Raw genomic sequence first — 18596 nt, forward strand, 5'->3', positions numbered from 1 at the left:
TTTATCACACAACAGTCTATTTTCATGTATTGGCAATCATGTATACCTCTGAAATGGCTTGACAAACATGACCATGCCATCAGTACACTTTTAACTAATGCATACAGATAAAAGTATAAAAGCCTTTGGTTCTGATTTTTCTTAAATATGTTCCAGCATATGTAGTATGTAGCTGACAAAATGGAAGCATGCCTTCTAAAGTTTAATGTATCCTGAAGAAATATTGTATGTGCAGTCTTCCAAACATAAATAACTCTCTTCACCATCAGTTTGCCTAGCTACACGGTTGCTTTTTTTATGGTGTAGATTCAGGGCTCTTAGCACTGTTACGATGCAGATAAGGTGTGAACTCATTAGAATTGCTAAATCCCAAATACTTGGATCTGTGTAGGAGATGTAAACATAATGCAGGCACTCCCTCAGTGTTTGTGTTTAATGGATTGCAGCTTGGAATGATTACTGGTTGGGAGAAGGAAAACACAATAGCACTGCAGGCTGCCTTACTTCCACTGTGTGTGTCAGGTTAGATCTACAAAGTATTAGATGTAAGGTTGGAAATGTAGGTAAGCAGCACACAATTCACAGGTTGTGCCCCTTAAAATCCAACCTGGCATTCATTTGTTGACAACTGCATACAATATTATTTCCACTTAATATTCTCACACATTTCAAGGGCAATGATATAGAATGGCTTACATGCTGCATGTCTCAGATTACTTGTCAGATAACTGAAAAATGACCAACAAACACAGAAATGTAAGACAGTGCTGTATATTTGCAAGCAATAATCATAACAGGTTGTGTGATCACTAGGTACACTACATCCAAACATAATAAATGCATAAATAACATTTGTATGGTTTGATATCACTGTAGATGCTGTTGCAGTTGGTTTTGTGCAGATTTAGTTCAGTTCTTTGCTACAAAACTTTTTGTGTGGCAAAGAGGGATAAGGCACCCATCCTGTGTTCTAAAGGTACATTGGAGAGATAGTTCAAACTCAGATCTATTTAGATATATCTGCTGTGAGCAATCATTTTCTTGTGTGAATGTCATACATTCATTTTCCTCATTTCAACTACTTTCCCTTTTTTTCTTTTTCTCCTTTTCTGTCTTTGTTTGTTCATTTGTGGGGGGGGGGCAGTATTTGCATTATGCAGTGAGTAGCACAATCAAAGGAACATAGGAAATGAATGCTAGGCTTTGCTGTGCTTATCTCGTTTATGCAAAATGCAGCAGTGTGCATGCTGGACAACTGGACCCCACAGAAAGCAGACAGGATCCAGACAGTCAAAATAGAAACTGATGCATTAAATTAATACTACTGAGCATCACACAAACCCGCTAATTGGCTTTGTGTGATGGTTAACAGTGAGACCTTAAAAATGATTAATGAAATAGGGAATGTTAAGTAATTGGTCCTGTGAAAGCAGGTGTAAGTGTAGGGCTGGAGTACAGATGGTCCTGGGTTCTAGTAAATGGTGTGCAACCTTTGATTTACTGTTGTGACATTGAAGTTTATATAAAACAATGTAGGCAAGATGTTGCACAAGGACTGGGTACAAATATCACTTCAATAAATCTGCTCAAGGATGGTGTTCAATACAAGCAACAAATTTAATCATAAAACCACAGCACCTCAACACACTAATTAAAATCAAATAAATAGTGTAAATTCCTCAGCACAAATAACAGTAAAGATATTTTTAACAACAGATGGTCAAACTCAGCCAATCTATCCATAAAACAATTTAAATCCACCTTTGGTTCACAAATAAGATTCTCATTCATGGGAAGCTAGTCATTTAAAATGGGTGGATTATTAAAGTTATACTGATGTGGAAGGTAAGAATAATTTAATTCTGACCCATTACTAACCTGTCCAAAAGGTTGGTATATGGTTCAAACTTGACTGCAAATCAACTCATCAAGGGTTTATAGTTGCTCAATGACAACTGTTCTTTCAAAGCTTACATCCATAGAATCATCCGATGTAAAAGTCCTCAGTATTACTTGGGGTTGTATGGACTATTCAGTCTGGGCCAAATGCTGAAATAGTTGTTGAATTAATAATATCAGGTCACCTATTTGGGATTCCTGTGATAAGGAAGTAGAAGAGGTACCCAACTGTGCACCGGAAGCCATCCTATTCAAACCTATTCAAACCGATGAAAACCAAAGAACCACAACGAACAAAATAAACCAATGCAGGCAAGACGCTGCACAAGGACTAGTTACAAATACAAGTTCAATAAATCCACTCAAGGATGGTGCTCAATACAAGTAATGAACTTTATTATATAACGATGGCACCTCAGCACAGTCCTCGGCGCACTAATTAAAATCAAATAAACAGTGTAAATTCCTTGGCACATTTAAATAACAGTAAAGATATTTTTAACAACAGATGGTCAAACTCAGCCAGTCTATCCATAATACAATTAATATCCACCCTTGGTTCACAAATAAGATTATCTCGCATGTGTATTCACTTTGATAACTGTCATGCAAACTCACTGCCTGCCACCCTATGGAAATGCACATATTATGCTGTATTACTGTTTACTGTCCACTCCCTGTGTATGACATCAAAGTAAATGTGGAAATATTACAGACTGAGGGTCCTATCTAACAATATGTCACATATTTGTAATACAACCATGTGTTGCCCCCCCCCCCCCCAGCACAGCAAATCTGGTGTCTCAGTACTTTTTCCACACATATAGCAACAACAGTACAAAATGTAATATCAAATACTGTGTGCTAAGTGATCACATTAATCTGGTAGTATTCAGAACTACAACTATTGACCCATATGCCTAAAAAGCCTTATCTGCAAGGCTAGGGAAGGAATCAGCATGGACCATATCCACAAGGACATAGGTGACCTTCAACACACTTGACCTGACCCATTTTGTTTTTGTCAAGGGTAGCTCTTGTTTATTGAACCTTGATGACTTCTTAGATACTGACCACAAAGACCTGGATGACGGATAATAGGACATACCACCTATGTTGAGTTATCCAGTGCCTTTGACACTATCCCCCATTTATGTCTCATAGCGAAAATCTACTACATGGGAATTAAGCCATACAGTAGTAGAGGGATAGGTAACTGGTTCACTGACAGAACACACACTAAAAGTTGGGGATTTCACCTCCACCACTAGCCACTTACTATTAGAATACCACAAGGATCTGTGCTGGGCCCTCAACTTTTTTCAGACTACTTCCCTGAATGGCAGGCAATGGCAGATGGCCTGTGGTTTACCAAGTTTACAGATGACTGGTAACTGGACACACTAATACAGAGTCCGCCAATGATGGTAACATATTACAAATAAGGCTGACACAGACAAATGATTGGTGTCAAACTCACACACTGAACCTTAAAGCATACAATGCCTCATTGTCCCCTTTGGCAATGAAGTATCCCTACCAATTATGATATACATAGCACCCCTCTAAGCTCAAACACAGTGTTGTGAGACTTGGGATCACATGTTGATAGCAATCTATACTTTCATCACTATGTGTCCATAGTGGTGACACACACATTTAGCATTGTGCACATCATATATATGGACATCACATCTAAGACCAGGGTTGTCATATCTCTGTTGTACTCTACCCTTATCAGACCACTAATTGAGTGCAATACTCCCTTCTGTCTGTACCTAACCATACACTTCAGTAAATAGAGAAGACATAGGATTGTGCCTGAGAGACTCCAGGGCCTCCAAACATGACATACATGGAAAGACTGAAAGACCTGTGACTGTACTCAGTATCAGACAGGCTACTGTGACGTGCTCTATGTCTGCCCTACAGAGCAGTCTCAGACCCTGCCCAATTGGAAATGTTGGACATCTGCAAAAAAAATGGGACAAGAATAACTTGGCCCAGGGTTCTCAAGCTAGCTTGTGACACCAACAAAATATGATGGGAAGACATATATATCACCCAACAACTCACATTCCTCTGTAATAGGCTCTCACTGTATGTGAATCAGTGTTCCTCAATGTCCCTGTTCAAGTGCAAGCTTGACTACTGGTTGGGTGATTGTAAAGTCACATCTGGGGTGGCACCTATGTCCCTCATGGACAGGGCCAGTTGGTGGTGCTCACAAAATCGCTATGCTAACAACAACCATCCAACTATGCTAGTAAGAGTATTTGTGTTTTTTACACAGCTAGGTTTCTAAACACTGCATAGCCATTAGGCTAGTAGCATGCTATGAAAGTATGAAGCTGTGAGCCTATGCAGGCCTCCCAACATGTTGTCTCCCACATAGCCTGCTGTTGCTATCTACTATAAGTTCACCTGCACTCTTATAAAAGTCAGATTTGTGCCATGGTGCTTACATAAAATATTGTGTTCTGTAGTCTGTGCACCTAGATAGGTAGGGGTTCTGTTCTCACTGCAGTCAACTGGGCATGTGTGTGTCTCTCTAGACAGAAGAGCAGAAGTGCATATCCCACAGTTACTACTCCAATACCAAGGAGTGACACTATTTTGATTCTTGAGGATGCCTACACATCCATTTCATGCAGCCCACCCAACATCTTGTCCCCCATATGGCCTGCTGATGTCATCTACTATAATTTCAACTGCAGTCTTCTAAACGTCAGGCTTCTGCCGTGGCACTTGTGTAAAGTACTGTATTCTGTAGTCTGTGTACTTCGATAGGTAGGGGTTTTGTTCTCACTGCAGTCAGCTGTGTGTGTGTGTGTGTGTGTGTGTGTGTGTGTGTGTGTGTGTGTGTGTGTGCACACTTGCTTGACATTACAGAAAGAATTTTACACCAGCATGTGAGACACTGTTATATTCTCCTCCATAGACACCACTGATATCATCAGCTATATCAGATTTTTGGATATGCAGTAGTCCCACCAGGGCAGGATCAGACACTGGCCTGGAGGCTAGGCAGACATCACGTCATCCTATACCAGGCAATCTACTGTGACATGGCTTTAACTTTATCCCCGTATGTCATAGTTTGAAGACCCTATGTTATCTTCCTGAGAAAGCCCTGTGGTCTCTCCAGATGCTGCATGTGTCTGGTGTGGTACATGCCAATGAGAGAATTAAACTCTATTACTGTACTAATGAGGTTTGACTACAGTGCTGTCATACAATCCTAAGATCTGCATATGATGGTGTGATGTATGATGTAGTCAGCATAGGCTTTCAATACCAGTGTAGACACTTGGTCGAAATTCAGACTGTTATCTACATGTGTTACCAGTACTGGTATCACTGGGTGTCAGTATAGCCGGACTGTTGTCAATGCTGTGATTAACATGGAATTCCACTTTTCAGCCAGACAACATAAAAAAGGCACATGTCTGCATTTAGTTGTATATCGTGTGCCTTTGTCCCTATTCATTTGTCTGTGTTAGTTCCTCTTGTACTATGTTATCATCATTGGCGGACTCAGTAATTGCACCCAATATGCAAGAATCAGCAAAATTGGTAAGGCAAAAGCCATATACATTCCCATTCTTTTTTTATAGTAACTTTGGATGTAAAATTTGCCTGTCATCACATTCCAATACTGAAAAATCTCAGACACTTTTTAAATTTTTTTCTGCATCTGACTCATGTTTTCAATTTTCTCCTTTGCCCTTTGGCTTATCTATATCTCCATGAGTGTTTATGAAATGCCTGGCTCCTGCAATATCCCACTGCAGGCTGCAGGGCATTAACATTTTTTACCATATTTAGACATCTGCCGTATTTTTGCAGATTTTTTTTTACGAGTTGTCAAGAATATCTAGATTAGGTAAATTACCTTCTCAGTCAGGAATTGCAAATGACCAGAAAAAAATCTTTTCATATTTCTTCTCAGAGGATACATCCCTCATGATGGTCTTTCTAACAGGACAAAGTGGAATTTGACAAGGAACAATTTTCTGATATTTTCCCACCAGTCTCTGACATCCATCACAGAATTGCTCAGAATTTTGAGTTTAAATGGCCTCTACAATTCTCATGATTCCTTTGGCCAGACTTCACATGAGGAAAATCCAGTGCTTTATAAATCAGAGTGAACCCAACACCAGCAACCACCTATCATTTCAGATTCCAGTACTGGGATTTGTAAAAAGGGAGTTACTCTGGTTGGTGTACTAGTTAACTCTTATCCCAGATCTCACTTTCTCCTATCCAGTCATTACTTATTCTTAACCACATATGCCTCAGACTGTGCTTGGAATCTTTTTCCAAGAAGGTGAAAATTCAGGGTCTTTGTAACAGGCAAGATATAACTGTCAAACAAATGACAGCTCTAAAATATTTACATCAGCTTTAGGTTCCAGACCCACTACTAGTAATCACAGACAACACAACAGTGATGTACTACATAGACAAACAAAGGACAACTAGATTCTAATTCTTTGACAGATTAGCTATAGTAGCCTGGGAAACAACAGCTCAACACAATCTAGACCTACAGGCTACTTACAGTCTTTCAGAGCAGAATGTGATTGTAGACAAGCTGAACAGCACCAGGACAGACTCCTATAAATGGAAGTGGAACACAGGGGGTCTTACAGGAATTATTCTTGTTGTGGGAAACTCTTCAGATCTGTTTGGCTCCATTCACAACACACAATTAAAAAATTCTGCTCCAGAACTCCTTGCACAAAGGCCTGGAAGTCATGCCTTTTCATTCCCATGTTCAGGAATGTTTCTGTACGCCTTTCCTCTGATAACCAGGGTTTTACTAAAGGATCAAATGGACTCTCCTGGAATAATTCTGGTGACCCCTTTTTGGCCCAGGCAGCAGTTATTCTTTCTTCTTGTAAAGGTAGCCAAGAGCAATTACCAGAAAGTTCCTCTCAGAATGGACTTAGGCAGAATTAGGATTGTTTAATACACCCCAACATTAAACTTCTTGAACTGCCTGGATCATAGAATTGTAATACCTTTTAGGCACTTGTTTACTGAGCACGTGTAGCAGATATTAAAGTTGGCTAAGAAAAAGTTTACCAAAAAATTATACTTGGTTAAATGGAAAAAAACTTTCTAGCTGGAGTCGAAGTAAGAACCAGGATTCTATTAGGGCCTACACTCCTTTTGTTTTACAATATTTATGTCAGTTCTTATCCTCTGGCCTTTCTTACTCTGCTGTCAAGATTCACCACTCAGCCACTTTTGCTTGTCTGCCAATGGCCCCCCCTTCTGCTTTGCTCAAGTAAAACATTTTTTGAAAGGGGTTTGACCTACTCAAACCTAGAAAACAGTTTGTTATTTCTTGTGGTCTTAATTTTGTACTGGACTGGTGAAACTTAAACATTCCCTGCTCATTTAAAGTTCTTAAGTTGGGAAACAGTGTTGCTCTGATATCAGCAAGAAGAGAATCTGAGTTGCAAGCTGTTATGGTGACTCATCCTTATCTAATCTTTTACAAGGATAGGATAAATTTGAGAATGAATCCTTCATTTATGCATACAATAGTTTGTGACTATTCCTTGAACAAGGCTGTGTGTCTCACTGCTTTCTATCCAGAACCAAAAACAGTGGAGGAAAAATTTTACACGCTCAGGATTTCCACAGGCAATTTACATTGACAGGACAAAATCTTTCAGGAATTCTGATCAACTGCTTATTCTCTATGAAGGTAAGAAAAAAAGGACAATCAGTGTTAAAATAGTCAGTTTCTAAATTATTGTCCCATGCTGTTACTTTTTGTGACTCTCACCATAACAAAACACCTCCAGCAAAGTTCAAGACGCACTCTGCTGAGTCTTTGGCTACTGCTATGGCTTTTTTGAAAAGGCATTGACTCTAGAAATTTCTTTATTCCATATAAATGAGGCCACTGCAACAGTGATCTAATGATGAACACAGTACAGTTGTGCATGTAAACTTAACATACCAGTAAGATGTTTGAATAGGTCACTCCCTCCACCCCCTTATTTTATTTAATTTTATGCCAGGGTATAGATATGTTTTCTTGTTTCCTCTTTTCTAGCACATATTTAGCATGCAAGACTCCAGATTCCTTTACCTTGAGCCAAGAAAGACAAATGCGGTACAGTGTTATTGAGGTCAAACCCCCTACTTAGGGTTGAGAGGCTTCCCCTTTCACCTTTCTCTGTGTGTAACATTGTAAGTGTGTGTGTGTGTGTGTGTGTGTGTGTGTGTGTGTGTGTGTGTGTGTGTGTGTGTGTGTGTGTGTGTGTGTGTGTGTGTGTATCACACTACTAGTGGTAGGCTGAGGTATGTCCGGACCCTCAGAATAAAGTTCTTTTATGTGGAAACTGGGTGGCCCATGGTACCAAAGTATTATTCTAGTAATAAAGAAAAACATTCTTTGACTAAAGCACAGGTACTGTTTCATGTTTCTTAGGAATAAAATAATCCCTATCCACTATTATGAACAGTATTCTTTCTTTGTTGTGTGCCCAGCTTTCCAGCAGCCTTGTTCAAATACTAGATTGAGGTTCTGCGGTACAGAAAACCATCAAAGCTGCGATGATGCAGTAAATTTGGTTAATGTAGCATTTTATTGCTGGCAACTTTATAATATTTATCATTAAGATTACTATGCAGTAAATTCTTTAAAGGGCTTTACAGATTTGAGACAATACATATTAACTACCTAGGCCCAGTTTTGTAGTCACATTGACAAGTCAGTTACCCTGCCTAAATGAATATGCTTAATGCTTGCATTCTTCCGCTTTGATCAGTCATGATATAAACTATTTGGCGGTAGCTCCTCTGTGAAGTCTGTTCAATAATGTAACTTATTTAAATGTCTCTTATATTCTTTAAAAGCAATGTATTTCCATAGGGGTAAGAAACCCAATACCACTATGTATGAGTAAGCTCCTCACTATCCCCTTCTTTACATGCAATAATTCCATGATCAGACAGCAAGCAGCAGACAAAGGACAAAAAATCTCCATTACAGCAAATAAATAAATGATTAATTGTCTACAAACAGCAATGGCTCACTACCTAGTTTATAAATTTGGACAAATTTATAGAATAGTAACACTGAGGAAATCTGAAAGGAACGTCAGAACTTGGTCACATCACTCCTGATCAATGCTACAGAAATACTGCCCGAAGCTGTATTATAAAAATACTACACTGGAGATTTGGTGAAATTATATAAAAAAGCCAAAATTTGATGCAATATTTAATAAGGCAACAATAGCTTAATGACGTTGGCAATTTACAACAGTTTCAGTAATTTTCTCCTGAAATGTAGAATATGGTCTCTTTTTCAGACATCTTGAATTGTCAAATCTGTTATTTTTCAGATCAAACTAAATGTAATGATTGCATACAAAAATGTAATATTGCTCTTAATTTCCAAAATTACATTTTCTGCCTCTGTTGGGGTTTTTTACTTATTGCACAAAGCACAGTCTTGTATGTTTACAAAAGTTTCATCCAAAGCTTATAACAATTCCTTTTGGATACTTTATGTTTGTATACACTGCCATTTTTCAGATAAGAGTTAAAAACATTTTCTAAACAGTTATTTATTTATTTAGTTATTTATTAATGTTTTTTAAGTAATTTTTGAAATTACCTTCCTTGTCAGACTCTGTTAAATGCATCACTTCTCTTTTCATTTCTCTGTGAAACTTTCATACTGTCAGTCTGCACTTCTTACAGCAGAAGTAATGCGTATGATCATTGTAGTTAGTCAGCATTTAATCCATTGAAAGCAGAACTTTGTGTGAGAATTTTCAATGTATGAGAAAAGTCCCAGTGTATTCATTTCTTTTGCATTTGCCATGATTTGATATAGACAGAGCATTCAGAGCCTAAAAGAAAATAACTTATTTTCTTGGTACCTTATTTTTCTATTCATTGCAAAAAGAACATTCAGTATAAACTTTGACATTTATTACAAAATAAAAAATTAGACAGTTTAAAAAATAAATGGTGAACAGCCTAGCATTAATGAGCATACATTTGTTCTAAGTTATGCATTTTCTCAAAAGAGTCCAACTTTCCACTGTAATCATGCACTCATGCATGATTTAACATACTTCATTTACAAATAAAGATAAATTCCTTTTCTGTCACTGTATCAAAGGATTACTCCACAGCACTGGGTAAAATATTTGAAGTAAAGTATTGAATTACTGTCTTCACTTCTACTCCATCACTCTAACACAGTCTATAATTACCTGGTCCACAGAGACAGAGAGCAACAGACAGACAAACAGACATGCATGCTGAAAAGCTGACAGACAGTTATAAAAAAAATGATACTTTTACACTCAAGAGTCTGCACTGACTCTGCAGGAGAGAATGCTCAGTGTAGTCAGAAGTAATTGTCTTAAAGGGGGAGTCACTGGTTTCTGATTATGGTAGTTGTTGTGTCTTTTGGCTTTTCCCGGTTAGGGGTTGCCACAGCGGAACTCCGGTCCGCTAATGATTGGCAGTAGATTTTTACGTGCTGAGTTGCCGGCCCTGACGCACAACCTTCAAAGAAGGTACGCCCATTCATGCATGTCTCCACACAGAAGACGCTCTAGCTGAGAATCGAACAGGACAACGTCTTACTGTGAGGCGACAACGCTACCACAGCACCACCGCCGCAGTGGTATGTAATATAGCAATAACCCACGCCTGGGTGTGGGTAATGCTAAATTTACCCACGGTTGGCGTGGTTTGGTCCCGAAGGCGAAGCCCAAGGGACCAAACAAAGCCAACCGTGGGTAAATGTAGCATTACCCACACCCAGAAGTGGATTATTGCTATTTTACCATGACATTATTTAAGAAAAGAAACTGTTACTTTTCTTAAATAATGGCATAGTATAATGCCTGTTTACTGCCCTTCCGCAGATGTCTGGCATCCGCGGCAGTTCTGATGTACCTTGGCGCCTGCGCAGTACATCAGAGCTGTGAGCAAAAGCAATGGAGAAAGCAAGATCTCCGTTGCTTTTTTTTAGTTCGCTATGTTAAATGAGTTTAACATAGCGAGACAGTTTTAAAATAAGCAACGGAGATGTCCGTTGCTTATTTTAAAACTGTCTCGCTATGTTAAACTCATTTAACATAGCGAAACACTAAAAAAAAGCAATGGAGATCTTGCTTTCTCTGTTGCTTATTTTTAAAACACTGTCTCGCTATGTTAAATGGGTTTAACATAGCGAGACAGCTTTAAAATAAGCAACGGAGATGTCCGTTGCTTATTTTAAAGCTGTCTCGCTATGTTAAACCCATTTAACATAGCGAAACACTAAAAAAAAGCAACAGAGATCTTGCTTTCTCCGTTGCTTTTTTTTAAAACACTGTCTCGCTATGTTAAATGGGTTTAACATAGCGAGACAGCTTTAAAATAAGCAACGGAGATCTCCGTTGCTTATTTTAAAGCTGTCTCGCTATGTTAAACCCATTTAACATAACGAGACAGTGTTTTAAAAAAACGAGTTATACTAATGGAAAAAAGTCCGGGCGACCGGACCTTTTTCCATTAGTATAATTCGATTTACAATGGGCACGCTGGCCAATCAGCGTGCACGTTTTGGGGGGGTCATGGTATAATAAACAATTTAGGATGAATGTCACAGAATAGCCCAGAGTTCCAAAGCTGAATACAAAAGTAAAATTAGGGAAAGGAGATTGTTTTTGTTCTAACAACTCTTTGCACATGTATGGCTTGACTCTGTGACCAGCCTACAGTCCACCTGACCTCTTTGTTTATCTGCATGTCCCCTTGACCCCAGTTTATTACTCACAGATTGGTTGCTATTCTTTTCTCATGAGTTGCCATAAAAGAAGAATAAAGCACATTATACAACGACCCCCCATTAATATTCTAAAACATGCATACTGATTGGTCGGAGTGCACGTTGTAAATCAGACTTATACTAATGGAAAAAGGTCCGGTCGCCCAGACTTTTTCCATTAGTATAAGTCATTTTTACAGCAACGGAGAATGCAAGATATTCATTGCACACTGTCTCACTATGTTAAAGGAGTTTAACATAGCGAGACAGCTTTAAAAAAAGTAACGGAGATCATCCTTTCTCCATTGCTTTTTTTAAAGCTGTCTCGCTATGTTAAACTCCTTTAACATAGTGAGACAGTTTGTAAAAAGCAATGGAGATCTTGCTTTCTCCGTTGCTTCCACCCACAGCACTGATGTACTGCATAAGCATACGCATGCGCAGTACATCAGAACTGCTGCAGAATACCAGACAGCTGCAGAAGGGCAGCAAGCAGGCATTATACAATGTCATATTTAAGAAAAATAATAATTTTTTTCTTAAATAATGTCATTGTATAATAGCAATAACCCACTTCTGGGTGTGGGTAATGCTGGATTTACCCATGGTTGTCTTTGTTTGGCCACTCGGGCGCCTCGTGACCAAACCACACCAACCGTGGGTAAATCCAGCATTACCCACACCCAGGCATGGGTTATTGCTATAATAATCCACAAAGTTGAATTAATTAAAAAAAATACTTTTCTGTTGCAATATTACAATTGTTTTATAAAGTAGGGAATTACCTAGGTGTTCATATCTAGTGGAGTAGATAGTGAGGAGGAACAACAAGAAACAGTAAATTTACTGGAGATCTGCTGTCTACACACTTTTATGGAGAGTATAATCTGTACCATTCCCTGCCCACACTTACAGTGGGGATGATATGATCTGTACATATAGTTCCATGTATTGTCAAATGAGTTAGTGTGCACAGCCCACCACCATTTTGTGGAAGCCAGAAGTTAGAGATTATAACTTCTCTTCCAAAGGACTGACAATTTGCATTTGAGCACAAATGTAAGAGAATAAGTTCTTGGATATTTACTAAACAATATTATCAGCAGTACATGTACAGCTACAAAGAAATGTGGAAGACTTTCGGAAGATATGAGGCAGGATATATATTTGTGTGTGTGTGTGTGTGTGTGTGTGTGTGTGTGTGTGTGTGTGTGTGTGTGTGTGTGTGCGTGTGTGCGTGTGTGCGTGTGTGTGTGTATGTTTCATTTGTTGCTTTTTTGCAGAAAGGTGGTAGATGTTTGCAACAATGGGCTGTATTTATCATACAATTCTGAACTGTATTGTATAGCCATAAAACACTATTTTTGATTTATAGAAACAAAAACAAATATTTTGCTTTTCAGATATGATCTGATTCATACTTAGCATGTAAGGAAATGATTAACTGTGTGATCAACAGATTGTATACGTTTCTATGATGATTTGAACTACCACTGACAGGCAAGGAAATATATAAGAGTTTGATGTGCTCTATAAAGTAAATGATGCTCAAAACTGTTGCTTGTGGTATGTTCATGCTATCTGTTTGTTTCTATAGGACAGACAGCCAAATCAAAAGAGAACAGACAGTGATTCCCCATCTAGTACAAGTCCAGATGACAGCTGCCTGTCTTTCAAGTTTAACACAACTACAGTTGATGGACAAGGTCTACAGGTATGTCGCCTTTGCATTTCCTGTTGAAAGGCTGTAAATCATATGGAAACATTTGGGTGGCAAAAGGTAATTTAAACTTTATAACAAATACAAAGTGCTAGCTTATACGATTATACAAATGTTAATTATCAGTTGTATAGAGGAGGAAATCTTCAGCACAATAAACATTGCCAAAACATATGATTATTTTAAACAGGAAAAAATCAACATTGCCAAAACATAGGATTACTGTAAACAGGCAAAAATCTATCTTTTTAAGTAAGACCACTATAATATTGAAAATAGTGTGCTGTCTTTTGTTTATTCAGATCACCCCTTCGTCTGGTACACATCCCCTTCTGGTCTTTGTGAACCCCAAAAGTGGTGGAAGACAAGGAGAAAGGTAACATATTTTTACCTGCTATCTGTATTTTCTAGATGATTCTAGTTTTTCATACAGCAACAACTATGGAACTTTTTTGAATGAACATAGCTCTTTCATAATATTCATTCTATATTCTGTAACACAAGCAATTAAATAAATTCACAAACAAAAACTGGAAGCCTGGGAAAGCTTAACTACTTCTGCTTTTTTAACATGATAACACTATGAAACATGGAAAGAAATTGTTTGCAGTATTAGAGGTATTAAAATTTAAATTGTTGCACTTAATCATACTTATACGTAATGTAGGAAAATTAATATACTCCTTTCAAGACTGGAAGTGAATTGGCTATGATAGTTTTATATGAAATAACATTAAAGCCTGAGCTACTCTGCAGAGAACTTTTTATTTCTGTACTCTATTCCAAATCAGACCAGAACTACAAACCTTGGAGCCAGAAGTCTAGAAGTGCTGTTATGGTGAAATGTAGACTAACTCCAAAATTGCTGTATCTTGGAATATTCCCTCTTCGTAGAGGTACAGTTATCTTGGAGTTGGTAAATGTAAGTGGTGAAGTGCGTGAAGGGTGGGGGATACAGGGATGGCCCATGCAAAAGAATGCATTAAATGCATAACAGTGACCTCCAATATTCGCTATTGTGTTACATCCCATTTAAATTTTCATAGTTTTAGGGCTTGCATCATTGAGTCCAAAACTTCTGATAGACAGCCATTCCAAACAGGATATTTTGAACTTGTAGAAGATGTTTTAACATGCCAAATGTTTTTCTTTCAAAAAATGTCTAGGACTGAGCTCAGAAAAATGCAAGCTCTGCCAATATATATGCCTCAGATGTTTGCATTATGCAGATAACAAATTCAGTTAGGGTCACAAAGAGAAAAGGTCTTCTACAATAAAACTTATGGAATTATTACAATGGAAAGAAGGTTGGAGTTCCTTGAGGTTATCTTACCACCTAGATGCTAAGATGATAGGTTGGAATATGGGGTATTGAAATAATCACATTTTAATATGTCAACTTTTAAAAGATCAGGTAAAGTCAAAAAAGAATAGTAAAGAGTTTTTTTTAGGTATTTTAAAACTGAAAAGATATAATATATTTAATTATTTATAGATGGCAGCTTATTTGACTTAAGTAAAGATGTGAGAAGTGGAAGAGATGTGACAGGGAATAGTGTATAAATACAAAAGTAAGTGAAAACTGTATTGCAGACAGAGACAATTATCAGTAGAATCCATCAATGGTGTTATTAAGAACAGAAATTAATTCACAGAAGTTTAAACAGGTAGAATGGGTGGTGTACTGACCATGGCTGTATTTGGTGACTCACTGATGGATTAATCTAAATGATTGCTTAATTGACCAGTGTATTTATCTGGAATTTGTGACATGTACAAATCAAAGTCAATGAAAACCAGCCCAATCAGTCTTATGTAACTGGAAAAAAAATAAACAAAAAGAAAAAGGGAAAATATTATAATTTTCTGTGCGGGCAAAACACTCACCTTGCCATACAATGGACTGTTATCCAAACACCCCTCTAAATTATGTAACAAATACAATGACTATGGAAATTCAATTGCGAAATTTTCTTTTTTGAAATATTTTTATCTCTCCTCACCTTTGTTTCCCATTTATTTCCCCTACTGAGTGCCAAAGGCATTACTATGTCAGCCAAGCTAAATATTATGCAAACTGGACACATCTCAAATGGAACTGTAGGCTGTACCACTAAATGATGTTTTAAATTCATTCTTTCATCCATGAGTTTATGGCAGGAGAACAAATATTTGTATTTGTTTTTTTTTTAATTTATACTTCAAACATCTGTCAATTATTTTTTTTAAATACCATTCAAAAAAAACTGTCTGAACATATTTTGGCATGGTCTAGGAAAAGTTCAATGTAACTTTCTATGTCTTGTAAATTTTAATATATTTTTATACGACATAGCATTTTGCGGGCCTCATACAGAGATTACTGCTTGTAACGTAACTTGAATAGTATATAGGTGCAAAGCTTGTTTTACACTGCATTTTCTTAGATGGGTTATGTAAACACTGACATTGTTTTAAACATACCTCTCTACTTTCTTGCACAAGAATTCTGGACAAAAACAAACATAATGATGGGATACAGGCCAAAAAATGCTTAAAGAGTTAATTGTACAATAGATATTGCATCAGACTGCATTTTCTGAACAATAAGAAGTGTGAAATTCTAATATCTGGCATTATTAGCTGACCATATTCCTCATTGGTTTACCAAGAAATCAAAAGTTTTATGAGGGTCAGGGCAAAAATACATGCCCCAATCTCAGACAGTTGCAAGATATGGTCATAAGCTTCATGTCAGTCCAGTGCATAACAAATAAGAACCATTTAGTACATTTGATATTTTCACCTGTCTCTTTGCAGACTATCTGATGTGTGTGTGCAGAAGTATTTAATGCCATTCATCCTAAAACTTGGTACAATTTACCATAACTTGGGAGAGCCATTTCAGGGGTTTCTACAAGAAATTCTTACCTCCCAGAGCCATTCACAACTATTGCTTCAGTGTCTGGTCTCAGTAGAACACCTTGTATGGTCACCATGAGACTTTGTTTTGTAATGGGAACAGCTGGGTCGAGAACCACTAACACTATCTTCCTTCTTTTATCTCTTGTTCTGTGCTTGCTATTGTTAATCACGTGGTCAGTCATCATCTTCTCTGACATGTAGGCATCAGTCCATGAATAGCAGACTCCTACTTAAGCTTCCTCAGTATCTATTTACTCAGACTTGACAGTGTCAATCTGTAGATCATATCTGTACTTTAGCAATTCATTTATTTATTTATTTGACATTTGATTACTGGGAAAGTCTGACTGAGTAGAAGCCCATTTTCAGCAGACACCTGGGAAGAAAAGCTCCCAATTATTACAAAACCTTTTAAGAACAACAATTTTACAATCTTCAAAAATAAAACAAAAACATCTGCAGTTTAAATAATTTAGACATAATATAAAAACATTAGTTACAAATTAATATAAGCATTATGACAATTTAATATTTAGAAAAATTTTGGGCAGTTTGTAGCGAAATTAAAGGTAAATTACTCTAATAAAAACAGGAATTGGAATATGACGTAAATGGAAAAACAGGCTTATGGTATATTTAGAGAGAAATTCAGGGAAGAGAATTTTATAGAATTAAGGAAGTAAGTGAAGTAATGAGTGTAAGGAGGAATAAGGAATGAAAAGGTACTTGTTAAAATTTAGGGATATAGTTTATCTTTGTTTTGAGCAAGAACAGAGCAGGATTTTAGATAGGAAGTCTTTCAGAGTGGTTTTGAAAGATGGGAGAGAGGATACTGACCTGATGGATACAGGTAATGAGTTCTAGGTCTTAGCAACCTTGTACAAGGACAGACAATGCCCAGCAGATTTGCTAGGTTTGTAGACAGACAGGAGTGTTTGGTCACTGGATCACAATGACCGGCTGGGAATGCAGTTGTGTAGAATGGAGTTTGGTGCTGGACAGGTAGATGGATGCTAGATAATTTTATTGGTGTTAAGAAGCTGTGTGCATGTTAGTTGATGAGGCACTTCTAGCCAATTTAGGCTTTTTAGTGCTATCCAGTGGTGGGTTCTGAAAGGGGTATTTGCTGCAAATTTACCAACTTTGTTATACAATCATTCAAGTTTTAATTTTTGTGAAGCCTGGATGTTAGTGGGTATAGGAGCACCATAAGGATGAGCAGGAAGAAATAATTAGTGGCAAGTGTAGTTTTAGTTGTGTGGGTGAGAAACATTTTGGCTCAGTAAAGCATCTCTAGTTTTTGATGATTTATTTTATACAATTTTATATATGCATTTTGAAATGTAAGATTATCATCCACTATCACCCCTAATAATTTGATATGAGAAGTGACTTCAGTGGTTGTGTTATCACGCAAGAGGACTTTAAATGTTGTTTTTCATGAGAGAGGGATTTGGGGGAAAAAAGTAGTAGTTTGGCTTTTTTCGGTTGAGCATGAGTTGTGAGTTATGAAGCCATGTTTCAGTGACTGTTAAAGCTTCCTGAGCAATTTTTTGGAGGTATGCAGTGTCGTCAGATGTGCAAATGAGAGTGGAATCATCTGTGTATTGTATTAGGGTGGACTGTTTTGTGGAAGTATAGAGGGTGTTGGTGAAAAATGTTAAAGAGGAGGGGACCAAGGATAGAGCCTTGTGGTACACCAGTAGTAACTGGGAGGCAAGGAGAGAGTGCGGAGTGCCATTTTACTGACTGATATCTATTGAGCAGGTAGCTTTTGAACAACAGAAGAGTAGGCTGAGAAAGACCTAATGAGGATATTTAAAGAAGTTTGCTGTGGCAAACTGTATTGAAGGCTTTAGACAAATCTAGAAATAAGAAAGAGACTAGTTTGCCATTATCTCTAGCTTTATTGACAGTATTTATATAGGTTAGAAGGGCAGTATGAGTACTATGGGAAGGATGGCGATACAAGTTCTTTCTGCATGAGATACTAGAGCAATTGTTTTTAATACAGTTTTCAAGTATTTTGGTGAGGAGAGGTAAGATAGGTTTTAATGTCTGTTGAATTTCCTCCTTTGTGCAGAGGGATAATGAGTGATTTTTACCAGAGGATAGGAATGTGGGATTCCTGGACTGACCTGTTTAAAAAGATTGAGACAGGATAGGCAATGCTATTGGCTGCTATTTTTAGTTACTCACTTGTAAGGAATTCAGCTGAAGAAGAGTATGGTTTAAGTTTGTTTAAAAGTAGTTTTATATAGGATA

At 37.5% G+C, this 18596-nt stretch overlaps 1 protein-coding gene across 3 annotated transcripts in view; it reads left to right on the forward strand.

Annotated features, from left to right (window-relative positions):
* LOC122792986 (diacylglycerol kinase beta-like) overlaps positions 1–18596 on the forward strand; it is a 4078579-nt gene that overhangs the window by 2331869 nt on the left and 1728114 nt on the right. For all 3 annotated transcript variants that reach the window (XM_044060599.1, XM_044060600.1, XM_044060601.1), the window contains 2 exons: positions 13305–13421; positions 13730–13803. In XM_044060599.1, coding sequence (XP_043916534.1) covers positions 13305–13421; positions 13730–13803 — 191 coding nt within the window. The remainder of the gene's footprint in view (positions 1–13304; positions 13422–13729; positions 13804–18596) is intronic.

Source organism: Protopterus annectens, chromosome 2.part0 (genome assembly GCF_019279795.1).
Source record: "Protopterus annectens isolate FY-2018-M chromosome 2.part0, PAN1.0, whole genome shotgun sequence".
Lineage (NCBI taxonomy): Eukaryota > Metazoa > Chordata > Ceratodontiformes > Protopteridae > Protopterus > Protopterus annectens.